The sequence below is a fragment of the Podarcis raffonei genome, chromosome 4, assembly GCF_027172205.1.
Source record: "Podarcis raffonei isolate rPodRaf1 chromosome 4, rPodRaf1.pri, whole genome shotgun sequence".
In the NCBI taxonomy this organism is placed as follows: Eukaryota; Metazoa; Chordata; class Lepidosauria; order Squamata; family Lacertidae; genus Podarcis; species Podarcis raffonei.
The window spans coordinates 54,469,208-54,495,780 of record NC_070605.1 but is presented as its reverse complement, the minus strand read 5'-3'; the positions used below and the strand labels follow the sequence as shown (position 1 = coordinate 54,495,780).

Here is a 26,573-nt window from a genome sequence, read left to right as displayed (position 1 = left end):
GAAAGAAAGAAAGAAAGAAAGAAAGAAAGAAAGAAAGAAAGAAAGAAATAGAAAGACCTCAGTGGATGCTGCAGTCATCAAGTGATGGACATGTTTTTTGAACCAGGCCCCAAGTCTTGAGTAATGAAGAGATGAAAAGCTAAATAATTTCATGTGTGAACCACCAGCCCTATCACTATATGAAACTGAATTGTAGCTCTGTGTTGCTGAGGCCCAATGGGCCATATGCTCTCAGTACCTTTCACCTCTCTCAAATACCACAGTTGCAGTGGGAATGCATTATTGTATGCAATGTGTTATGATAGTGCAGGACCTCAGAGCTTGACAGCATGCCCCCTTCACCATGATCTTCTTACGCCAGTGTCATAAACAGAAAGATCTAACGGCAAAGATTTAGGAGTAGGCAGTAAAAGTGTTGGATTAACTGATCCATCCTAACAATAAAACCCTAAAGCAGCCTTCAATTTTTTCTGCCGTTGGGGGAAGCCTTCGCTGCACATCTGCCACAGAGCCCCGGCACCTTGCAGAAGATTCTGCATCATGTTCTAGATTAGAATCAAGGGCACATGCACTTTGAGGAATGGACTAAACCTTGCACCACAGTAATCTGAGAGGGTTCCTTGTTGTTTCCCTGCGGATCAAAAGGGTGAGAAACGCTTCTCAGCCATTACTGGTTGAATGATGTATTTCTGGGGAGCCCTTAATAATGATCCAGAAACATCCTCCCAACCGTGCATATAGGATCAGTGGAACAACTGTTCAAAACCTCCAAGAAGGGGGAAATGTCACTAAGAGGATCTTTTACTTTTTCTCCCTTTGTCGTCTCATTTTCTCATTTTCAAGGGATAAGTTACTTTGCTGCTTCTGTAAAGTATATCCCATGCCACACGCCATTTTAATGGCATTAAGGACCCCATTCTGTGCAACACATCACAGAATGTGATGTGGTATTGGCAGACCAGAACAGGGGCTTCCATTACAATCGTGTTCCCTTTTTTGACTTTTCTTTGCCACATGCCCTATTTGTTGGTCTCTCATGTTTCCAAAGGCTTGCCTTAACTTTGTTACCTAAAAGCTGGATGCTTTGCATCCGAGTAATCTTCTGTGACAGAAAGATTCCTTAATGGCTCGGGGATTTTAGCTGTGGTTTCTTCTCCGGTGTAATAAAACAGAGACTGAGAGCCGGGGAGGAGGCTAAGGAGCCGCGGCAGCAAAGGCAAAGTGTTCGGGCAATGAGTTGCAATTTGCTCTTCCTCTCTCTGAAAAGGAAAACACTCAACTCCTCCAAATCTTCATGATAGATGGTGATAGTTTCTTGCATTGAAAACAACAGCAAAAAGTGCTGCCCTTCAGAGGCATTGTTTTACTTTGGGAGGTCGTGTCCTCTATCAATCCGGAAGTGGCTTTTCTGACATTTTTTTCCTGCAGACTTCTATGACTTTCTCCTCTTCCGCTTTCTGCGCATAAACCAACTGGAAATGTACATGCAAATGTGGTCAGGGCCAAACTACACCTCCGAATCCATGTTCCAAAGACCTACCTTTCTTGTGTGTGGGTTAAGGTTGTTATTGTGATTGTGATTGTGATAATAATTTATTATTATTAAGCTTGGAGGAGAGCGGTTCTTCTGTGCAGACAACAGAAGAGATGGAGGAGACTTATCTCTTCACTGTATCCCCAAGAGAACGCCCCTCTCCCAGCCCCTATGATCTTTCGGAGGGAAAAGGTCCCCACTGGCGGCCATGGGCTGCTGCTTTCTGTGGTTTGCGTCTTTAAAATGGAAGGCGAGGGCAGGGTGATTCCACGCGCGATCCCAAAAGCAAGAGCTGCGGGTCTTTTCTATAGCTGCGGTTTTCCTTCACAGTTTTGAGATAGAATTATTGGGTGTAAATTTCTATTCTACCTGTGTGAGTTAGACTCGGGTAAGTGGAGCTTAGGATCGGGGGGGGGCAGCAACCGTGCAAGAGGCCGCTTCCTGCCTTTGGGGTCAACTCCTAGGTTGAGAAATTGGGGTCTAGATCGGCTTCCTCCCCACCCGCCTGCCCACAATTCCGGCATTCTTCAGCGCCCTACCCCGATGCAAGCAACTGGAACGCGCTTCTCAGGAAGCCTATCCTATCCATGCTTACTCAGAAGGAAATCCCACTGATTTCAATAGGGTTTGCTCCCAGCTGAGTGTGCATAGGGGTGCAGCCTTATTTGAGCAAAAGGGGGTGAGATAAACCCCACTGCATTTGCTGGGATCTATTCCTGAGTCAACATGCATAGGATCGGACTGACGATCTGCCTAGCTATCTTAGCATTCCTAAGGACAGTCTGTGAATTCGGTGTGGACGAGAAATTTATAAATCGGCTTCGCAGTTGCCAGAGCCCTTCACATTCGATCTACTCTGGGGTTCCTCCACAACCCCACCCCACCCCAGGGAACTGATATTCATTCTTCTCTTGAAACTCCGGGCCGGGGTCTTTCAGACAAGCTCCTTCGTTATTTTCCTCTGCGCGGCATAACTGTCTTTCGGGCAAAAGGTTTAGGAAAATCTCTGAATATCTTTTTTAAAGCATTTCTAAAACGAAGTCTTTTCTTCCTGTCCTTTACATTAGAGAGCGGGGATTTTCTGCTTGAATGAAAAGAGAAAGTACAAAATTAAGAACGTGTCTAAACTTTTAGGTGAGTCACCAACCATTTTTTAAAAAGAAATAAAACAGCCTTAAAAGGCTAGACTCCACAAGCACACTATTTCGACGTAACAACTTTTGTGTTAGTATTTTTCAGCAAAAACCAGGGTCTTTATGATACCTTAAAAGACTAATAGATTTACTGTGGCATGAAATTCCGTGGACTAGGCAAAGAAGGCTCTAGAGAGCTTACGGCACAATAAATCTACCCGCCTTCAAGGTGCTGCAAGACTCTTTGTTCTACACGAAGTAAAGTTCAAAAAGTGTTAAAAAATAATCGGAGAACATTCGTCCAATATGTGTGATGGGACTGATCATGTTAATTAATCCTGAAAGGAGGCAAATACTCTTTCAAGTTCCTTTCAATTTAAAGCCATTTACGGCCGAGTAAACCTCCACAGGATCGCTATGCACGAACTCCGCATGATCCATAGATTTTTGCAAACCCATCACCTCCACGTATCATAATACTATATGGTTATAACTTCAATGACATCCTCCTGAACATTCCCATTTGGAGTTGCTGTTTTTTCCCCTTTAGTTCTTGTCTGGGAAATCAAGTAAGGAAACAAAGCAAATTAGCATCCATGAAGAGAAAGCCAATTAGCTTGTGGTTTAAATAAGAGAAGGTTTCTTTAAAAAAAATAAAATAAACCAAACCAATGTTTATTGTGTATATGGTACATTATACAGTATATAAAACAGGATGAATAGGGGTTTTAAATATCGCAGTCCAGATTCGGAATGGCAATCATTTTCGACTCGGGTTCCATCCGCGTTACTTGGGTGTAAGTTTCATGGCATCAGCGAGAGATGCTTTGCAAGTAAATGGGTTGGGAATCTGCGTCAGCAAAAGGGGCCGCCAACGTGTCGATTAAGCCGCGGACGTCGCCCGAGTCGGCTTGCCCGGCGGATCCTTGGCCATCTCAAACCTGCGCGGAAGTTAAATAGCGTCAGGATAATGCAACGCAAAAATATTTCAGGGTCCCTTTTCCACCCTCGCCGCCACTTTTAAGCAAAAACGGTTGGGATCGACTTATTTGACGGCCATCGATTCCACACCTGCTTTACTGAAATGTGTCCCCACTCCTTTCAAAAAAACAAAAACGACGGGTTTCTTTTGAGAAAGCCCGTTGCGAGCCTGCAAAAAGAAAGGAAGGTTTTTGTGTTGTTATTTTTTGTTTAAGTGTCTTAAATTCTCGCTTAAAATCAACGGAAAAGGAAGCTCCGAAATCCAACAGTATTAGAGTTCGTGCCATTTCTGAGTTTGGGGTGAATGGGGAGGGTTTAGGTAACCAATTTGGATGCGTGAAATTTCCTGGGCTGCGCAGCTTTGCGATCCACCAGAAAGTTGTGCGCCCTCTCCGTGTCATCCCCTGGAAAGCCATCGGCATGATCTATAGGGCGCCGTTAAACTGGAACTCTGGACTTGGGGCGCGGGGAGCACACCCCGGACAGAGGGTCGCCCCCGCATTGGGGGCGGAGGATGGATGCCGCAGGCTTTCCATTCCCCCTAAAATCAGTAGGTTGCCTTGAGCGAGTTTACCTCGCAAGGTTGTTGCAGGTGACGACGTGGTTTGTTAATTTCTAGCGCAGGAAGCCCAGAATCAGTTGGAGGGAAATTTACTTGAAATCTACAGGATCGATGGACCCAGGTGTTTAGGGACCGTCCAGGCTTTAAAGCGTTAATTCACCTCCTAATGATAAAGGGCGGAGAGGTTTTGAGAAGCTGCGGGCGGGCGACTGGATGGAGTTGTAAGGGGCTCAGACACGTGTTAGGATTCTCCCTTACAGACGCACCGAGTTCCCTGGCGGCTCCTTTCGGCTCTTGCGGTACCAAAAGCCTCAGACCCACAAAAGTTTTCTGTTCCGCAGTTTTAGGTCAAGCGGGAAAGGGGTGGTCCTCACCTGGGGCGCAGGCTATAAGCCCCCAGAGGCCAGACAATTCCCTCCCCGCCCGCTTCCCATCCACGTGAGTGGGTTTTATGGGGACGCATTTGGAGAAAAGGGGGGTCGTAGGGGCGCCCGGCGCTGGCATCGGCCCAGCAGGGTCCCCTTCCAAGGACGACGGCGCGGCCTTGGCTTTGCCCTGCGAGAAAAGGGTAGATGTGGTGCTGATGGCGCCGAACTCTATCCGTGCAGGAGAAGCTTTCAAAACGAAAAACAAAGCTGCTGTCCTAAGCATCCTACTGCAGAAGAAAACCCTCCTTTAAATCAACGGGAATGTCTCTCGAAAATAAACAGAGTTAAGATTTGGAGGGACGGCTGAGCGGCGATCCTAAGATGAGTTGCCAGTAAATTCGAGGGCACTTCCTACTATGGGACGTGTGTGGCTGGGGCGATGAACAGGCCAGAAAGACCGCTGCTCAAATGTCGCCTGAGTCATTAATCTTTCATCCTCCACCGCCCCCCCCCCAATACGAGGATAACTCTACGGTTATTAGAGTAGTGATAATAGCTGAGAGTCTTTGAAGCGCTTAGGACATTGTTGACAGCTCACCCTCAAACATGCCTACTCAGAAGTAAGCCTCAATGAGTTGAATGAGACTTACTCCCAGGTAAGCGTGTATAGGATTATAGCCAGACGCTAAGGGGGCTGCTTATGCTTAGTTCATAAAATGAACGTTGCCCCCAGCGAATAAACGAAGAACTGTATTAGCTGACAGCCCATCCTCACATTACCTTCCAGGGCCATCTCCGTGTAGACACACGGCCCGCTTTACCTAAAAAAATCTTGGGTTGAATTCCTGACCTCCCTAAAGTACTCTTCCAAGAAACCGGACATGATTGGGCACGATTTGGCACTCGGTTCCAAATCCAGTCCGCGCAACCCATGGACTCCTCTGTTGGCTTAAAGTAGACCGTCGGGCACCGCGGTTTGCAGCGCTTTGCGCACACACTGCAAAGCACATTCGAAGCAAGTTTCGCCCTCAATGAATTCTGGGCACTGGAGTTTGGATAAGGGCTGCTGGGGATGGTCTCTCTGTTAGGGGTGAACCACAGTGGCCATAACTTTTTGCGCATCGACTGCGCTTTAAAGGTATCGTGTCTGCGCAGAGAACGTGGGACTCCGGGCGTCCTGTTGCCTTTGGTCCAGGAGGGCGAGGCCCAGCCGGCTTCTGTAGAAATACTTGCCATTCCTGGGCGGACAGTAATGTTTAACTTGACGTGAATAACTTGATTCATCAGTTATGAACAAGACAGTTATTCGGAGAAGGTTTAGGGAGGCTCACCAGTTACGTTAGCAAGTGGGCTTAAGAGCACAGTGGAAAGGAAGAGCGGCGGTGCCTCCGGGGCAGAGGGCCAGGGTCCGACTCAGCAGAAAAAGCAGGAGGCACCCTAGGCGCAGCACGGATGGCTCACCGCGTTTGGAAGGGAGACAAGGCAGGACGCACGTGGCCCTCTAAAGACGTCTCCCCTCCGCACCCTTAAACCCGTGAACACCAGAGAGTCTAGAATTACTGGTGGAAACTTGCCGTTGACCACGTTCACTGCTCGTGCGCCGTGAACGGCCTGCTGTCAAGGGGCCGAAATCTACGCGCAGCTCTTTTACACTTTCGCATGCAGACACTGTTATTGGACGGCGTCTCTTTCTTTCTTTCTTTCTTTCTTTCTTTCTTTCTTTCTTTCTTTCTTTTCCTGGTTTAAGGGATCTTAAGGGGAAAGGTCATGATCGCACCTGAAATCTGCTCCCCGCCCTCCTGATCCCTCCCCGATGACAGCTCGGAGGAGCCGTGCTCAAAGCTCTCCAAGTTGCAACATTCGTCAATGGGAAGAGGGATTGGGGCGAGAATGAAGGCTGAGCCTCCCGAGATTTAGATGCCACGCTGCTCATCATCCGGCTGAGTTCGTGTGCTGATCGGCCGGGTGAATCAGCGGGCTTTTGTGCGCGCCAGGCTTGTTTTCACGGCTGCAGAGAGCGAGGGAGGCGCATCCGTCCGGGCTGGTGCGCTGAAGGCAGATCTATGCAGAGCTGAGAGCTCCCGGGAAATTGCAGCGCTGAGACAGAGCAAAGTGTGCTTTTGCCCGGCTTTATCGCGCCGGCGCACACCCGTTCAGCTCACGTAGGTTTAAGCAGGGGAAGGCAGAGACGGGGTCTTCGGGGGACATCGGCAGGTGGGACTTTACCGGCCCCCTCCCTCTCTCTTAAGCTGCTTTGCGGGCCGCGGCACTTGTTCCAGTGCTTCGGGAAGGCGAAGGCCAAGGCCTTTGGGCGCCCTCTAGCGTCCGCTCCGCGTCCCTGCAGCAGGAGAGCCCCGGCCAGGCTTTGGATGCTGCTCAAAGCGGGCTGCTTTGGTGCTAGAGGTTTCCGGAGTCGGTTGCGCAATGAAACTGCGGGCAGCTCCAGCGACCGAGGAAACAACAAGCTTCGAAGAGAAAGCCGCTTCCTCTTTGCGATTGCACCAGGCCCACTCCTCCTCCTCCCTGCCCCCGCGCCAGACCCCTGCGGTTTCTCTTCCATGTTGCAGATTTGTGCAACGGACGTTGCTAACTTAACGTGCCTTTTACCCTTCTTGGGAAACTGTTTCCCCTTTCCTCCTCCCCACTCTCTTCCCTCCGTACACGCTTTGCCTCCGTGATCCCCGGTAATCTGAGAAAAGCAGGAGTTGGAATCTTCCCTTTTTCTCTCTCTCCTCTTCCCCCACCCCGCTATATTTGGCCTGCCCAGGCTTCTTACGGGAGGAAAAACTCTGATCTATTCATGCTATCAGTATTTTTTCCTGGGGGTACGCAGGGGTACGCATATCCTAAACATTTTGTGAATCTAAGGTAGGCCTTGTTGAGGGGCAGTATTTCAATTGAGTAGGAAAATGAGACTACCCCTAAACATTTTTTTTAGAAAAAACAACAACTGCATGCTATAGTAAAGGGACCGCTGACCATTAGGTCAGCTTCCGGGTCATGTGGCCAGCATGACTAAGCCGCTTCTGGCGAACCAGAGCAGCACACGGAAACACCGTGTACCTTCCTGCTAGAGTGGTACCTATTTATCTACTTGCATTTTGACGTGCTTTCGAACTGCTAGGTTGGCAGGAGCAGGGACCGAGCAACAGGAGCTCACCCCATTGCAGGGATTCGAACCGCCGACCTTCTGATCAGCAAGTCCTAGGCTCTGTGGTTTAACCCACAGCGCCACCCGCATCCCACTGCATGCTATAAGTTAAGCTAATCTGTGCCAGGGGGTAGGAGGAGCACCAGCATCATAGTCCTGGTTGGACCAAGATACCTGTCAGCAAGTGAAGATAGCATACAGTGGGGTAAAATGTTCAGTTACGGAGAAGAAATTGCAGGGGCCCAAAGGATTTCCAGAAATGTGTCAGCCTCTTAATGCAAGCATCTAGGGATTAGGCACACACTCAAATAGGATAGTTTGTAGAAGAGCCCTGCTAGATCAGGCCGAAGGTCCATCGAGTCCAGCATCCTGTTCTCACAGTGGCCAAGCAGATGCCCATGAGAAGCTTACAAGCAGGACAGGAGCGCAACAGCACTCTCCCTCTCCTGAGCTGCAGCATTTGGTTACAATTTAAAGCAACACACCAAGCTGATCAATAAAGATGAGATCCTCATCTAATTCTGAAGGGCCTTCTGCTTTCTCCCTTAAGCTTAAGAAACTGTCTCCCTGCAGAGAAATTTGGGGAGAGGGATTGAAAGCCCCAGTGACATGGGCTTGTGGTGTGTGCCTAGGTATGTTCTGAGCATTGATGTAAGTGGCAAGTGGCAAAGAGAGCTTGTTCACAGGCTGGTTCCACTAATGCATGAAATTCCATTCATTTATGTCTGGGGTGGGGGAAATTGGCCCTCCAGACGCTGTTGGACTCCAACTCCCATCAGCCCTGGGTCAGCAGATGAGGAGAGCAACAGTCCGACAACATCTGGAGGGCCAAGGGTTCCCCAGCCCTGGTTCATACAAATGCACTGCTAGCTAGTTGTTACATATCCTGGAATTCAACTGCAGGTTATTTCAAGGGTGTGCCAAGGGTGTGTAGAACACAAAAGAAGAGTCGTTCCATTGTCTGCATGGAGAAGCCGTTATCAGCGGGGCCCAGCGATGGAAACATGCAGCTGTACTGAGACACAACTGGGTGTTGGGATTTTGCGCCCCTAACAATTTTGCACCAGGGCAATTGCCCCTGTTGATCCCCCATGCCACACCACTGCCAGCACTATCCACTACATTACACTCACTTCCATAAAGAACCATGGCAGAAAAGCTTATATTTATGGCACTTTGTTATTTTTATTTTATTACATTTCCTCCAAGGAGCTCATACACGGCTCTCCAGTTTATCCTCCCAACCAGTGGCGTAACGTGGGTTGTCAGCACCCGGGGCAAGGCAAGTAATTTGTGCCCCCTAACCCATGGATTTGCGCCCCTAACCCTAACCCCCAGATGTTGCACCCGCCCCCCCTGCACCCCCATGCTACGCCACTGCTCCCAACAACCCAGTGTTTATGCAAGACAGTGACTGGCTTATAGGAGCCATCTCCCAGGGGCCTGGGGGCTTTGGCCCCCACAATAAAATATTTGAGGGGGCTGGGCCCCCACAAAGTTGATGGGCATTCCCATTCAAATGGTGTGCATGCACATGTGATCGATTATGTGTCATGTGATCGATTATGTGGGGGCATGGGTCACCTGGGCCCTCATGATATTTTATTAAAGTTGGCAGCCCTGGATTGGCTTAAAAGATCAGTAAGGTTTGTAACCTAGTGGCGAGTGGTACCTGGGTCTTCCAAGGCTGTAGTCCAACACACTAATTACTACTTCACTATGAGATCAGCCACCATTCAGCATAAACTTCCAAATGCCTTGCTGCTCTATAACCCAGTGCCAGAGTGCTAGAGAAATGTCATTTATCTTTTCATGTGTGCTTTTGCCTCAGATTATATAAATAGCACATCTCTTTTAGACTGGACACAGTACTGTATATGAATTCATTTGGCCTGATCAAAAGTATAGTTCTGATTACTATAGCCTGTGTTGAGCAGGACTGCCAGATTTTTTAAAAAAGAAAAAGAAAAAATCAAAGAGGTGGTGATTTGAGGCATTGTTGAGTCTGGAATCAGGAACACAATGTAATATGGAGCTGTCACAGTGAAGAATAATTGGCATTCCTTGTAAAAATTGGCATCTTAAGGCTCATGCCATTACTCAACAGTTGAAAGCGTGTGATCCAACTAATTGAGAGACCTGGATCCATGCCGTTCAACTCCAGAAATGGGCTCATTGCCTTTGGCAAATTCTTTCCGGTCAGCCTTGGCTCCCCTGGGCTCCCAGATCCGAGTTCAGCTTCCTATTAGCGGGGCTCTATTGCTTCTCATGCTGACAGCTGGTAGCCAGTCCAACTGCTGTGCTAGGGTTCAACTCTGGAGCACATTTTATGATCCAAGGGAGCTGCACTCCAATACATTCTAGAAATGAAAAAGTGAGAAAGCTAAGGCTGCAATCCTTGACCCAACTCACTTGGGAGCAAGTTCCATTGAACTTAGTGAAGGCCTGTAGACAAAGAGCGGGGGGGGGGGGCGGCGGGATTGGATTTGATATCCTGCATTATCACTACCCTAAGGAGTCTCAAAGTGGCTAACATTCTCCTCTTCCTTCCTCCCCCACAACAAACACTCTGTGAGGTGAGTGAGGCTGAGAGACTTCAGAAAAGTGTGACTGGCCCAAGGTCACCCAGCAGCTCCATGTGGAGGAGCAGAGACGCGAACCCAGTTCACCAGATTACGAGTCCACCGCTCTTAACCACGACACCACACTGGCTCTCTATGAGGAGAGCTGGGACTCCATTTCCCCACTCTCTACTGCCATGGATCCAAAACTTCTCCCCTGCAGTGTGGGCCCTCCACTGCAGTGCCAAAGTCTGACAAAACACCACTATCTGTGTGACTGATCTATAAAACGCCTCAGTGACTATGATTGCCCTGGCCAACTTTTTCAAAGCATTTTTTTATAGTCTCAGAAAGAACATGGGCTGCAGTGTGTTGTACTGCATATTGAAATTTGGGCATAATCTCTAGAGATGTGAGGAACAGATCAGAGGAGAAAGGAAGTGAGACCTTTATAAAAAAAATTTCTCTCTGTGCACTTAATCCAGGAGTGTATGGAAAAGTGTAAAATAGCAATCTTTGGCACTCTCTGCACAAAGGGAGGCAGGAAGTGTGCGCTGTTCATTTGAGGGGAGGGCTGCCATCTTTTTTCTTCTTGCAGACCCTTCACGCCTTTCACACAGAGAGGTAGGGAACCTGTGGCCCTGCAGATGTGCATGGACTCCAGCTCCCCTTGTCCCAAATATTTGGCCCTGCTGGCTGGAGCAGATGGGAACTGGAGTTAAACCACCCGAACGGGGGGAGGTCTCCCCGTCCTGGTAATCAACTGTGCGATAGGCAAATATTCATCAGGCGAACCTTTGCCCAGAACTTTGCATTTTGTGGGGGCTCACAGGCTGAATCGGGGCAAAATAATACTCCTTGGAAGCGGAGGCAGCAGCTCTTACTGAAGGCGATATAACTCGCTTTATTTCCACAAGAAGCGAAAGCCGCCCATCCCCTTTCCCTCAGCCGCGCGTGCTGAGGGGGGTTACCAGCCCAGTCACTGCGTGGGACCTGGCCTAGGCTTCGCGTGGGTTGGTGACTGTTGAAAAAGCCCGGCTGGGGTGGGGGTGGGCGGGGTGAGATTCCTTCTCGAAGCCAGCCAGGCGACTGAGAGTCTCGGGAACTACTTTCGCGCCCTTTTCATTGTCCCGCGGGGACCCACCCACGCACGAGGGAAACGTTTGGCGCGTGAGCGGGCCGCGCGACTCTTGTCCCCGCATCTCCCTCAGTCCGCCTTTCTGAGGCTTCGCGCAAGACGCCGCAGCCGCCGCCCAGAGGTCTGCCGCTTGCTTGCTCGCTTGTTCTTTCTCGCGCGCGCTGCGGTAATCGCGGCGTCCCATTGACACGCGGGCCTCCCTTTGGCTTTTTACAGTAGCTTCCAGCGGCGGTGCGCAGGCCAATTCCAGGAGCCCGCGGGTTGGAGCCGCGCCCTGCTGAATACCGGAAAGGGCTCTGATTGGCCGGCGCCCTCCCCTATGCAAAAGAGCTGAGGGAATGGCATTCCTCCGGACTCTCTTACTGTAAAAGCAAATTCATTTCCAGTCAATCTCCATTCATAGAGCCAGAAGGCGAGAGGGAGGAGGAGGAGGAGGGCGCGCGGAGGGGGGGGGGAGAGAGAGAGAAAGAGAGAGACAGACCAGGCTTTTTGAGACCAGCATGAGCAAACAAACAGCGCCTCACAGAAGGTCACACACAGCTGGAGAGACTGGCCTCCCTAGGCAGGAGCCCTCGGGGAAGCTCGCCGTTGGCGTCTGGTGAACACGTGAAGACTCCTTCCGCTTGGGGAACGTGGACCCTGGGAGGAGCGCAGGCTCTCTCGTCTGAGCGACTCCTACTACTTCTTCTTTTAACTCTTGACTCTGAGGCCGCTTGCGCGCCCGTCCGCCTGCCTGCGTGTGTGCGTGCGTGCCTGTGTTTGTTCTTACTGCCAATCGCGTGTGCTACTAGTCTTCTGGTGGGGCAGAAGCGGAAACTCGGCCGGGCCCCCCTCGCGCGTTGTAACGAAGTTGGAGGCGCGAGAAAGGAGGGGAGGGAAAGAGGAAGGCCGTGAGGGTGCGGAGGAGAGAAAGCAAACGATGGTCCCGAAAGCGGAGCTCCACCTGCTGTGGTTAAACCATAGCTGAGCAGCCGGGCCCCGGCGGCTGAATCTGAGGAAGATTGCCTCAGATCTTTTCCCCCCAAGTTGGCAGCGTGACTCACCCGGCGGCCACAGACTGTTGGGTGACTTCAGAAGTGCGCGCTCGAAACTTGCTGCACGCAGTAACCGCAGAGGGAACCCACAAGCCAACCAGCAGCCCCGACCAAACCAGAGGGGTGTTCCCCCCCTTCCCTCTCTCTCTCTCCTCATATGGACTCCCTCCCTCCTCCTTTCCTTCACATTATTGGCCGCCCGACCTGCCGGGATCATCTTCTTCTTCTTCCATTCCTCGCCCTCGTTGCCGACCCGGCCAAAGCGTTGCGAAACGGCGCCGCGGCCGCGGGACTCTCCTGGCCCTTTCGGAGAGCGGCGCGGCAGCCCCCCGAGGCCGGGTTTCTCAAGGCCGCTTTGGGAAGAGAGGGGCAGGGAAGCGGAGCTCCTGCAGAAGAACATTAATGGATTTCTGTTGTGTTTAAACTCTCTCTAGAGCCGACTGTAAATATTTGATGAAGTACAGTATATAATGCTGTGATAGCCGCTTGACCTTTGAGAAACCTCAGGCCACGTCCGTGAAAGCCTGTCCCACCCCCCCTTCCCTCCCCGCCCTCAAATTGTTCTGAAACCGATTTTCTCTCTCCACGAGCAGAGACTGGTGGGCTTAAATCCGGATTCTAAAGCGGCTTTTTTTTTTGTTTTTTAAGGAGCAGAGCGGGGTGTGGGTGGACGGGAGAGAGCAGCCTGCTCTCCCAACAGGACAGGAAACTCGCTACTGGAAGGACTGGCTAGCCCCTTCCCTCCTCCTGTCTCCGGTGCTTGCAACGGATGCCTTTGCTCGGTCCTCCTCCCCGTGTGTGGGATTTTGGAAGGGCCTTTGATTTTTCATAGCACTGGTCATTCCTGAGGGGAGAAGGCCAAAAGAAAAAAAGCTTGTCCAAACCTATTAGGGACTCTTGCTTCTTTTTGTTGTTGCTTCTAAAAGAGAGGGACGCGCAATACATTCCCAGGAGAGCTTGCCAACTGGATGCTTGGATTAAGTGTGGCAGGACCAGGAGAACGAGCGTCCCCCTGCCGTAGCCAACTGTTGATCCGCATTGACTCCGGGACTGGCTCCTCTGCGGGACCCCTAAGGCTCTTTCCTTTTATGTGGGTCTCCCGAGAGCCTGCGGCCGAAGAGTTGCTGCGCCCGCCCCGCTTTGCGCGAAGCCCCGTGCGGAGCTTTCTCACTCAACCGGCTTGTTGTGATGCGTATCCCCGTAGATACCAGCACGAGCCGCCGCTTCACGCCGCCCTCGACCGCGCTGAGCCCGGGCAAGATGAGCGACGCGCTGCCGCTGGTTGGCCACGAGAACGGCGGCGGCGGCGGCGGCGCCCTGGCGGGCAAGATGAGGACCGCGGACCGCAGCATGGTGGAGGTCCTGGCCGATCACGCCGGCGAGCTGGTGCGCACCGACAGCCCCAACTTCCTCTGCTCCGTCCTGCCGACCCACTGGAGGTGCAACAAGACGCTGCCCATCGCCTTCAAGGTACGAGGGGCAAGGGGAGAAGAAGGGGGCGGCGGGGGGGTCGACTCAGCAGTAGAGTTGCTCAGCTGTCAGTCTTGTGTCTAATGCAGCCCATTACTATTTACTTGGCAGTAAAGGCCCACGGCTTGCAGAGGGGACTTGCGGGGGGGGGGAGTTTCGGCTTGCAGCCGGGCAGCCCGAGCCTGTGCGGGTTTACTCGGAAGTAAGATCCACAGAAAGCAGCGGGGCTGGACTTTTCCAGCGAAGTGTGCTTTGGGGAAAGGGTGGCAGCCTCGAAACGGAAACCGCAAAGTTCGGCCCACGGCCATGTGGACTGCATCCTTAGATGCGGTTTCGTGGCGCGCGGAAAAGGCTCCCGAAATGTCTAACCGGGTCCGATCCTCGTTAGGAAGTCTGACTAAATTGGAAGGGGGCATCTTTCGGAGTAAGTGGGAGTCGGATTGCAGCCATGCCGACGGCCCCTCGTGCAGGTTGACCTGGCAGCAAGACCCCTTACAATAATTGAAGTTTACTTCGAAGGAAGTGTGCGCACGGGCGCTGCCGTGTAGCGCGACCCTAAATAGCTTTAGTGAGGAATAAAGCCTACCGAGTTAAGGGAGACTTAGTCTTAGCACGTTGTCCTGTGCATTTTCCACCAAAAGCAAGCCACGCTCTGCTCAGCTGAGCTTAATTCCTTCTATCGAGTAGCAGCTACCTACATTTGCCTGGGAATACATCTCACTCAATTCAATAGGACTTACTTCTGCATAGGCATGGTTAGGATTGCCCTGAAAGTGCCACCCTGAGCACCTAGGGTGCCATGCAGATATTTTTCCCATCCGTAATACACTGGTAAACTGGCTTGTTTTATTTTCAAACAAACCCAAAACAAAAGTGGAATCTCCGTAATCTGCTTCATGTCTCTAAAAGTTTAGTAAACAGGAGTGAATTCTCATAATCACTTCACAGAGAAGGCATAATCAGCCTGTAGTAGTAAGGTATCCTAAGTGTGCAAGCCTCGCTTAAGACCAAAGGCCACCTAGTATTATGTACAAGAGCCGCAGAAACCAGCAGGCCTCAACTGGCCAGGGGTAGATAGACCTCCCTCTACTTTCCACCCACCCTTCCCCTAATAGAGATTTACCCATGAGAGAGAAGGCTACTTACTTCCTACAATCACCCAGACCTTAACTCCTTCCTCCCGAAAGCACTGACCGACCTCCGAGCCTTAAACTCTACCTTCCTAAAACACTAAGAGTATTTGGAAGGAAATGCTCAGTTGAATTCGTGGGGCTTCCTCCCGAATAAACGCCTTCGGGGATGCCAGGCACAAGCAGGCAAAGTAGAAAGGATCAAAGGACTTCACGCCAGGAGGACAAGGAGTAACACGTGTAAGTAAATATCATGGAGGAGGAAATATTTCACGGGAAGATTGAGCTTAGACCTGCTTCCAGTCGCTCACGAGTCCTCCTCCCTCCCTCTAGGGAGTCAAAAGCAGTTACTGAATTAATACCCCAATTCCCAAAGCCCTTTAGCAGAAACACAGGGAGCCAAACCATTTTAAAAAAAATCTACACACGCTTTCTCTCACCCACACTATTTCATAGGGCGTCCCTCCGAATATTTTAGAGCGTAGCCGGCTGGTAGATGGAGCAGGAATAAATCTAAGAAGGTATTTACGGGAGCAGAATTGTCCACGGTGACAAGTAAGGAATTCACACACTACCTAATATCTATTACAATCTTAGACATGCTTCCATCACAGCCAGCGGTATCTACGCGCAGATCTGACCTCAACAAGTGGTTATTTTAGAAATCCCGCTTGCTTCGTTTAGAAGTAAACACTGTTAGGTACCCTTAGGATTACTTCTGCGTAAAGGCAGTTTGACTTAAAGCCGAGTGAAGCAAGCCTCGCAAGTGTAGTCTCGCAAGCATAAAGGCGCACGCGAGATGAGGACCTGGCCTCTAGAGTGCTATTGAAGCCTCCTCATTCACATTTACGGTCTTTCGCTGAGCGCAGCAAAGCGCTGAAGGCAGCAAGGCCCTTTCCTTTCATAGCTGAGCTCTCACCATCTCTGTATAGCTCAGGCTGGAGTAAGAAAAGGGAGGAGAGTTTTCTCCTTTCGGCCCCTGAAGTTCATTCACAAATCGCTACGACAAGGCTGCGGCGGCCTCCCTGAATTCTGCGGGACTGACTTGCGAGGAAACATTAATAGGATCGGTCTGCACGAAGAGTGCTGTAAAAGGAGGGAAAAGGCTCTGGTGGGTTTTGTGGAAGGTCTGTTTACATGTTGCGGGGGGGGATACACACACCCCCCTACATGCTGCGGAAGGAAGCAGACCCTTCAGCCGCTGAAGCTGTGCACCTGATTTGCGCCGGGGTCAGGGAGATCGCCCCTATAAAATAACTTAGGACTCGAAGGCTGGCTCAGTGCGAAGCACCTGCGAGCGCCGCTTTGTAACTGAAGCCGCTCAGCCGCTCCCACCCCCTCCGGGTGTCCCCAAAGGGATTAACACATAACTCAAGGTTGGCGTGGATTTCTTTTGTGTTTGGATCCCATATGTTGAGAGCACCCGCTGCAGCCGGCAGCTTAGTCCACGTGCATATGGTAGCAAATAGAAAACAGATACACGCAGATTTCCAGACGTTTAAAATCGAACCCCTCCATTGGGGTGTTATGCACGTGTGATAGTAACAAAAGCGTCCGAGTGCTTAAAAAAATATCAAAAAAATCCTAGTACTTCAGGCCTAACTTTAAGAAACGCCAAAGCTAGAAGTATCCCTGCATATAAACATCCCCCCAGATATTTCCCTTTGGTTGTAAAACTCGCATTTGTTCGCACGGAACAAGTCAGCCTCTTGGTCAGCAGCCCCCCAGCAGAGTTTTAAAAGGAAGCAGGACGGCTGAGTTTGCGTGTGTGTGGATGCAATCGCGTGGCATTCATCCACGAACAAATAAATAAAGTAACAGAACACTCACTTTACAAAAAAAACTCCCAAAAGGGTCTCATGACGGCCCCCACCCCCATTGCTCCAGAATAAGTTCTTTGACCTCTGCAGTAGTTCAGCGTTTGTGTTTTGAAGGTTTGCTCCTTTGGGAGGCGGGGAGATGGTTGCTGCTTTCGGGCCTTGTGCTTCAAAACAGGAGACGGAACCCTCCCGTGGGCAAAACTTTGTGCCCAGCTCCTCTCGCTGCTTCCCAGGGAGTAAGACCCCCTCTCCTGGATTCAGGAGGACTTCCTTCCGAGGGGACACGTGTAGGATCGATTTCAGTAGCCCGCTCAACCTAACAAATCTCCTTTCCCCCTTTAGAACCGGCTTAGCAAGTTTTAAAGGGGTGTTAAGATTTACCCTCGCCAACCCGGAGTCGAGGAAGACCCCGGGGTCTCCCCCGCCCTCCATGACATCAGTGGTTCCCTTATATAGAGGATTGCCCGAACCCAAGCCCTGCTCCTCGGCCCGTTCACACTTGTTCAGTCTGCCTGCCGTTGCTTTCGGCGCGATGCCCCCTTTGCCCAAACATCCCAGGCGGAGCCATCCTAGCGCTCCCTGGAAGCACCTCTCCTCTCGCCCGCCCGGCCACGGTCCAGCCTCTGGGAGCCCAGTGAAGGCGCCCCTCCTAGGGCAAGCAGAGAGCCTGGGGCGAGTAGCTTCTTCTCTGGAAAGGCTTCCTTGGGTACGAGAGGCCTGCAGGTGGTTTTCCCACTTGGCAGACGCCACCCAAACGCGCTCATTGGAAGGCAGGCGTCTTCCTCCCTCTTTCCCTCTCTCTCACACATTTGATTTCACCCCAAGGCTTCACATTTACTTGCAAGTAAATCTAATCGAACCAAGTGCGCGCAATATTTGGATCGGGTTGGCGGCCCCCTCTCTATCTCTCAGCAACGCTTCCTCGGAGGACAGGCCTTCGAAAGTGTGCTGGGCATTTCTGAATCGACCCCCAAAAGCCCACTCCCTTTCATCTTTATGATCAGGACCCGATCCATTGGTTCTTGGCGGCGGATCGCCTTCACTGATGAAGGCGCAGAGGGGGTAGGGTGAAAGAGGAATCCGGAGTGAATCCGGAGCGAATGCCACGCTTGTCAATTTTATGCCTTCCTCCCCAAATTTGCTTGACCCGTCTGAATTTGCTTGGCCTCGAATCGCTGCCCACAGCCCTCCAGAACCCATTCTCGCTTAAGTTTGGTCTGGAATAAGTGTTGCACCCCCGACCTTAATAAATGGCCCTTGCCCCCGAGTCCCTCATTTTTGGTGCCATTGTTTTTAATTGAGTCTACTTCCAAGAGATCTTGCTTGTTTCGATTTATTCTTTTCCTAATTTAGCTACACTACTAAATTTACGTGGCCGTGGTAGGCAAATAGTGGGGAAAGTGGTCTGCCCCCATCCTAATGTCCCGCAAGCTGTTCCTGTTCAAGGGGATCTCAGAAAAAGCAAAGTTCTGCTTCAGGCTGGCTTCCGCAGCCTCCCGCCCTTCTTTTTTCTGGCTAAGCTTCACTTTTCTCACTTCCCTGCAGGCTGACAGCAGCCAGTACGTGCTTTTCTCTCCCTTCGAATTCCAGCAGAGCTTTTAAATAGCCATGATACTAAATCCGATTACCTGCCCGGGTCTCTTAAGTAGCAGCCAAGGAGGATGAGAAAGATCTGTTCGCACTGGTTCAGTTTCTTCCTTATTCCCAAACGTGTTATTCTCCAGCCAGCTTCAGTTTTGAGAACTTTGGGGCTTCAAGTCCTTTTTCCTTCCTTCCTTCTTTCTTTCTTTCTTTCTTTCTTTCTTTCTTTCTTTCTTTCTGGAAAACATAAACATAATCATAATAAATCAATAAAAGTAACTACAACAACAACATCCACAATGTCATATGACAGAAAGGATTCCATCAAGCAATGCAAATGTGTGTGATTTAAGAAGAGAGAGCAAATAAACGTTTCTTGTTCAGGATTTCCCCTGCCCCAGAACACACAAACCTTTGCAAGCAAGGGAACTTTGCCTTATATCATCAATAAATATGTAACTCTTTGTAGCAAACTGTTGCAGTCCTACGCATATTTGCCTATTCAGAAGTAAATCCCACTGTATTCAAGTCCTTCAACATAAGCACACATAGAGATTTGCAGCCTAAAACAACCAAAATGAGTGTTTTTTAAAAAACCAGAAAATACTTGGGATAAGATGGGTGAAGAGGAATTAAAGCAGACTCCTGCATATAAAACTGCTGAGATGGGCAGAGTGTTGACAGTTCCCTTTTCCAGCTTCCCATCCTGCATACACCACTATTGGTGGTTTTAAAAAAATTATTCTGTCCCTCGAAATAGAATAAAAAACACCAATCCATAACTGAATAAATTCTCGGAAAAAACACCACAGACTGGATTTTGCTAGATTTTGCTTATATAATCTCTTCCTTGTGGGTATAACTATTTCCCACAACTGAGGAGTGTTGTTATTTAAATAATTTTGGGAATAATTATTATTTCTTTACATGTTCCCACAAGAGCTTGCCTTTCAGCATTCTGACGCAGCAGATCAACAGTCCACTTCTTGTAGAAGAGTCCTAGTAAAGTTAAGGACTTAACTGGTTCTGCTATTTAAAACAAACCATCCATGGACTTTTAGTTATTTACTACAGCAGATGGTAACTGCATACTTGCACACCACAAAGGCCAAAATCTACCAAATGAGAATACCTGGAATTACATCCCAGTCTTAACTGTGCTTACATGGAAGTAAACACTATTGTTTCCAGTGACACTTACAGGTACACCCAAGCAAGTATGGGAATATTGCCACATGGGAGACTGTGATCCTAAGTATGTTTGTCTGGAAATAAGCCTCAGCTGGGTTCAGTATGACTTTCATGTAACTAAAGCTGTTGAAATAAATCACTGTGAACTCTGTGGGACTTACTCCTGAGTAAAAATATTTAGGATAGCAGTTTAATCTCTGTTCACTGGTTTGTCCTTAAGTCTTAACTCTTGCATTGCACCTTTACAACACTTAAAAAAAAAAAGACAGAGCATTGAACTTCATCAGGGCTAATCTAAATAGTCGGATTTAATTGATCCATAGATTAGGTTGCTTTGCCCTAATTCCTTTGGAAACCTAGGATTTTCTGTCAAATTTAAGATGATGGCTGATATCTGAGAAATGATAGAGCAGACTCATTTGATGGGTCAGCTCGGGGTATGGCTAATGTTGGCTTTTGCCTGTATAAATTAAGTGAAAAAGAAAGATGATAAACTATCTGTTCCTAATGTTTGATGAATTGTAATAGAAAAGTACAATGGAGGATAAGATAATAATCTCATTCTTACTTAAAATACCCCCCCATTAGTGGGATAAAGCAGTAAGATTTAGTTGTGCTGCAACTTTGAATTGTCTGTATTTCTTCTAGCTCATGTAGAACATATTTTTATAAGCTGAACAGTCAAGCAGAAACACACGCACAGCTAGCTATCTCCAGTCAACAAGTTCTTACTTATCTGTTTAGTCTGTTTTATAATGTAAATGTTTGTGTTCTGTGCCTCTTTTACAGCTTTACTTGCCAGTCTCTCTCTCCTGGGCCCAGATATTTTTCTTTAGCGTCTTCCCAGAGTTTCTGGCATTATGTTGTAAACACAGAGAGTTGAAAATATACTTTTTCTGTGGAGTTTTTTATTATTATTTTAAAAATGACCAAAGTTATTTTTTAAAAAAACCCAAAAGAAACATACCCACTAGTATGCATATTTAGAAAGACATGCATAGGATCAAATAATATTTTTTCAAAATGTGTTCCAATAAACACTATGGTTTATTGACTTAGTAAAGCTATAATTCAATTTGTTGCTGGGAAAAAATAAGGTATTGCACCTGAAGTAATATTACTAGAATGTCTAATTGTTGTTAACATCTTACAGTATTTTGACTAGGAAAAAATAATAATCAGTGTATAAGGGTACAATCCTATCATTATTCTTATTATTCTTATTATGGGAAGAAATCTCACTGGGGGGAAATGGATCTTATTCTGAGGGATGTCTCACTGTGTTCAGTAACTGTTCCTAGGAATACAGCTTTATATCACAATTACAACCATGTTTATTCAGAAATAGGTTCAAATTGTTTCAGTAGCATTAGCCCTAATAAGTAATAATTCCTCACAGGACTGCAACCTTAAGCTAAAACATTTTTTCTTGGGGAGCCCAATTCATACTTTGTCATTTGTACTTGTCCTTCCTGCTAGAAGTTTCTAGAACAAGGGTGGGGAACTTGTGGCCCTCCATATGTTGCTGGACTCTCCGTTCCCATTATCACTGACCTTTGGTGAGGATGGCTGAAGCTGATGGAAGTTTGGATCCAGCAACGCCTGGACAGCCATAAGTCTCCCCACCCTCTTCTAGAAGTTTCAGAAGAAAAGGCCAACAACTTCTCACATAAGTGCCCAGCAAAGTCTGAGGGGCAGTTGTCCTGCTCTGGGACAATTAGGAGAGAGAGAGAGAGAGAGAGAGAGAGAGAGAGAGAGAGAGAGAGAGAGAGTACCCTATGAGACCAAAGAGATGAGGAAGAAACAGGGCCTTATAGAGAGAGAAGCAGGAATAAGGATGCTATTTTTGAGTTCAGGAGTTGCACTATTTGCACTAAAATCATAAAAGGTCACCATGTCCCAGCTTGCTGCCTGCCTTATTTCTCACTCAAACTTTTTGCCTGGTTCCTGCTTAGCCTCAGATGATTAGAAAAGAAAAACAGGAGCAGGTGAATGTAAAAAAAAGTGAATTGGCTGTTGCGTTTCATTGAAAGGACTAGGGCTGCTGAGGAAGGGTGGGTAGGGGGAAGTAGAATGCCCACTCTAAGCGGAAATTTCAACACCAGGCAGTTTCAGCAGAAGTGAAAAGAATTTTTTAAAAGAAGTTGCCTCTTACTTGGAAGACAGGGGCCAAAACTCAAGTGAGGAGTGTAAAAGGAGACTTTGGCTCTGGGTCAGGTAGGGCTTCCAGCCTCCTGATTCTAAGCATGTTGTGCGGAAGGAAGTGCTGCTGATTCACACTAGATTGCCATGGAGTACGCAAATAGATCTGTAGTACAAGCTTCATCTACAATCACCAGCCTGAATTTAGAGGTTGTTGCTAGCTTGCATTTAGTCACTGCTTCAGCACAGCACTCCAAAATGCCACACTGCACTAATGCAACCACCCTTATTTCAGTTTTATTGAAACCAATGGCATTTATTTCCCAAAAAAATGTGTTTGAGATTCAGGTTTTGATTTCTTTATTGTGCCCGGTAAAATAGGGTGCACCCTATTTACCAAAGAAATGTTATATATATTCAGCTGCTTGGATATGAACTAAGCTAGCCACTATTAGGTCCCACTGAAATCTATGGGAAAAGCTAGTCATGGCTAACTTAATTCTGACTGATTTTCGGTTGGACTTTAGTGCAACTAGCTTAGGTTGCAATCCTAACCTTATGTACCTGAGTGTAAGTTTCATACTTCTAAGCGCTTAAGATTGTTAAACTTGCAAGTATGTATTCACCTGTATGCAGTCTCCTGTCCCTCACCACCCTATTAAAAAAATTAATAATCCTATTTGACTTTTGCTTATAGTTTGCACCTTCAAATTATCAATAAGAAACTAATGGTGCTTCCATTTTATTCTTTTAGGTGGTGGCCTTAGGAGATGTCCCTGATGGGACTCTGGTCACAGTGATGGCTGGAAATGATGAAAACTACTCTGCAGAACTCAGAAATGCTACTGCTGCCATGAAGAACCAAGTAGCAAGATTTAATGATCTAAGATTTGTGGGCAGAAGTGGAAGAGGTATGTTATCATTATCACTATTATTTTATTACACTAAAACTAAGTTGTGTCTTGGCAGAAAACTCTATGCACAGAATCTTTTGTTGCAGTTTTCAGACTGCTTTCTTTTGCAATAATCCCTTTTGCTTTCAATATCATTATATCGGAGTAAGCAGTTTCAGGATTACCGCAATTGAGGCCAACCAAAGTCCATATTGGTGGTATTGTGGTAAATGATTGCAGGATGTAGATCACTGTCTTGTTTTTATGATGCATTTGTGCAACAAACATTACAGGCTGAATTGTGCATTGTTATCAGATGGTTTAGATCTGCCTTCAGAGCTATGGTACCATGATTTGTATCTGCTCGGTATTTAGCCAGTAGTGTCGATGTAGAGCTCTGTATATCTCAGAAGTAGTGTTAGAAATCCCATGTGAGCAGTTTTCTCATTCATTTCAGTAGAAAAGGTGACTGCAACAAACAGACCCTCAGTGAATGGGTGAAGCCAGTATATAATGAAATTTTAATTACTGAAATGAAAACATTGCTAATTATAAAGTTTGGTTACTGCAGAGTAGAGTCAGCTTGTTGTAGTTTGCTACTGTTATATATATTGGCAGTGGTGGTTTTCTGCAGAGAGGATTTTTCCTTCCTCCCCCCCCCCCTTCCTTAATGGTTCCATTTAAGGGTCTCTACAAGAAATAAGTATGCATTTGGTTTGTTACTTTAGCTTTAGCAATGCAGGTCATGATAGTGAGGTTAGGAATACACAGAATGCTAAATAGGCACCCACATATGTTGACATGGAAGTAAGATATGTTGATGTCAATGAGACATGTTTCTAACTAATTATCCGATATGTGAGACTGCTAAAAATACACCATCTATCATGGTTTAAACACACACACACACACACACACACACACACACACACACACATATCTGTGTGACTAGGCTCAACTATTTCTTTTTATGCATTTGCATGGATATTGATATGGCCAGAAGAAACTCCCATAACTCTGGCAGATGGAAAAATGTTATTGCTATTATTGGAGGGGCTGCCAGCAATACCTGTGATTGCAAGAATTAAGCATTGTAGTGCTTTTCACATACTCACCTTACAGAGGATTCTCTCCATGTGGTGGAGAAGCTGACGGACATCGCATCCAATGTGTATATATGGTAACATGTTATTTGAGTGCTCCATGCATAGACCAATGTGTATATCAATTTGACTTATACAACCTCTCCTTTTCTGAGAAGTAAAGATCTCATAAAACCAGACAGTTGGATCACATATTCCTTTATATGCAGGATGATAATGGTACACCCTTGCTCCCTGCTCTGCAGAGAGGATTCTAAGCTTGTTGAGTACATGAATTGGTCTTATCTCTATATGAGCACATACCTGAGGAAGGCTGGGGCTGCCCATAGCCTTTGTTATGAATTGGCTCCTAGTCACAAATATAATTCATGAAAATTGCCTAGCTGGGTTGATTCTTGCTCCTTACTAATGTGCTGATTTTATCAGGACTGGGATTGGTCCTTTGATTTGTGCAAATAGCAGACTTGATTTCATCTTCTATGGAAAATAGCTTTTGATTTTTGATTATTTAATTTCTATACGGCTTAATATGTTAAAAATATCTCTAAGCCACGTACAAACAAACTTAAAGCGACAGGAGGCAAATGAAACAAAACATTATGAAAATACAGAGTTACATATGAAAATGTTCTAGTTACAGGTAGGTAGCCATGTTGGTCTGCCAAGTCAAAACAAAATAAAAAAAATTCTTCCAGTAGCAGACTAAAGCAGTACTATTACTTCTCTTGATCTAGACACTATACTTCTGTTGAGGCAGCTTAGAATAGCATTAGCTTTTTTGCTGCTGCATCACACTGTTGACTCATGTTAAGCTTGTGGTCCGCTAAGACACCTGGATCCTTTTCACGTGTACTGCTAGTAAGCCAGGTGTCCATCTTATATTGGTGCAGCTGGTTTTTCTGGTGACTTCTGTTTCAGTGTATCTGAAGAAGTGTGCATGCACACGAAAGCTCATACCAATAACAAACTTAGTCAGTCTCTAAGGTGCTACTGGAAGGAATTGTTTTATTATATTAAAATGTTACATTGATACAAAGTTACTAATACATATTAATCAGTATCAGTTCGCTTTCCTTCTGACACACTCTCCTCCTCAGCCTCCTGGTTCTCACCCAGGGTCCAAACAAACTCTCAGCTCACGCACAAAAGTCTCACAACAAGAAAAGTTCCTGGAAACATTGGACATCACCCTAGTCTCTCTCACTAGACATGCCTTCTATGGGCAGGCCCAAAGTGTATGGCACTTCCTCAGGTTGCCCACAGCCATGTCCCATTCAGCTGCACTCTGCACCCTCAGTTCCAGTTTCAGCAGGTTTGTTGAGTTTCCCAGGGGTCCAGAGGATGTGAAAAGGGGCCCCCTCCACTCACAGCTCTTCTTCACCCACTATCCTCTCCTTCTTCAGCTGCTTTTTATAAAAAGACCTCTGCCACTCACTCACACACACATACATGCTTCAGTTTTCTTTTCTGAAATGTGTTTGCTGCTTTTTAGCCTAATATGCAAAACTAGGTGGTTTCTAAACCTGCCTGAGTTGCTTCTGTGAAGAAGATAATTGCTGGGGGAGAAATACCTGCAGTTGGAATTGTAGCTTGGTGATGCTAACGAATGATAATAATAGGGTAAAGCAGAGAAAATTATATCCATTTACTGAAAACATGAGTGATGCTGTAATGTATAAAAGGATCAGTCATTAAACATGTTCAGTTGTTATATGGAAGGCTGCACCTTTTCAGTAAATGGAATTCTCATTATGATTCAGAGTGTTTAGAAAACATTTTGAAGATTTAAACGTAAAGCTGGTGAAGTGTTTGAGAAGCTAATAAAAACAGGCCTGCACTTTGGTAGTTGGCACCGTGCATGGAGCCAGAAATCAGAGTCTATGCACTTCCTAAGGTCAGAATGAGAAAGTGAAGGAAGGAGCAGGAGCTGGTCAGAAGAAAATTATACGCCATTTATTTTACTAATTCTACTCAGTCACTTGTAACACCGATCACTTATGTATAGGAGTTGATATGCAAATAAAGATTGACTGTCAGAATAAGTTTAAGGAAGTGATAATCTTTGGCAGGTTGCATGCTAACTATTCAGGTCTGAAGTTTTGGTTCCTATGGGCAATACCAATTTTGAATGAGTGACTAATATATGCTTTTGTTTATTCATACAACCCTGAACTGTTTCCTAAAGGTGTGGCTGTTTGCACTGGTTTCTGGCATTCTTTTATTGCATTGGCTTAAAGTGTGAGGACTAAGGCAGTTTGCGTCAAAGGTCATGAAATGCAGACAGGGAAATGAACTTCTGTTAGAGCTGTGTGGTGTTTCTCTGTGCATGAAGCTAGCTGCTCGGAAGCAGTACTGTAATGTGAATAAACAATATGCAAAACAGGATGCAAAGGATGACTGAAAACTAGGTTTGTGCATATGGTTTGTAACGGAAATTAACTAAAATAACTGGTGTAGAACTAGGGCTGCATCATGTATTCTCTGCTTTTGATTTGAGGCAAGAACAAGTGGAAATTTCATCTGTAAAATACTTAGTGTAATTTTTCCCTATTGTTCAGTCGTGGTCAGCAGTTTTATTTCTCTTGGTTATTGCTTCTTTCTCCTCCAGGATTACATTGGTGATCCCACTCAGTCAGGGATCCTGAATAGTGAATGTGATAATGTCACAGTGCTAGGTACCCAATCAGATTTTGCTGCATGGTGATGCCAATGAGACAACTGAGGGCAATTTACAAGAATAAGCAAACATCCCTCCCCACTTGCAAGGAGTGCTGAAAAATC

At 47.2% G+C, this 26,573-nt stretch overlaps 1 protein-coding gene across 2 annotated transcripts in view; it reads left to right on the top strand.

Annotated features, from left to right (window-relative positions):
* Nucleotides 1-26,573, top strand: part of RUNX1 (RUNX family transcription factor 1) — a 177,917-nt gene that overhangs the window by 75,179 nt on the left and 76,165 nt on the right. For both annotated transcript variants that reach the window (XM_053386653.1, XM_053386652.1), the window contains exons 3-4: nucleotides 13,667-13,932; nucleotides 22,551-22,707. In XM_053386653.1, the coding sequence (XP_053242628.1) occupies nucleotides 13,667-13,932; nucleotides 22,551-22,707 (423 nt within the window). The remainder of the gene's footprint in view (nucleotides 1-13,666; nucleotides 13,933-22,550; nucleotides 22,708-26,573) is intronic.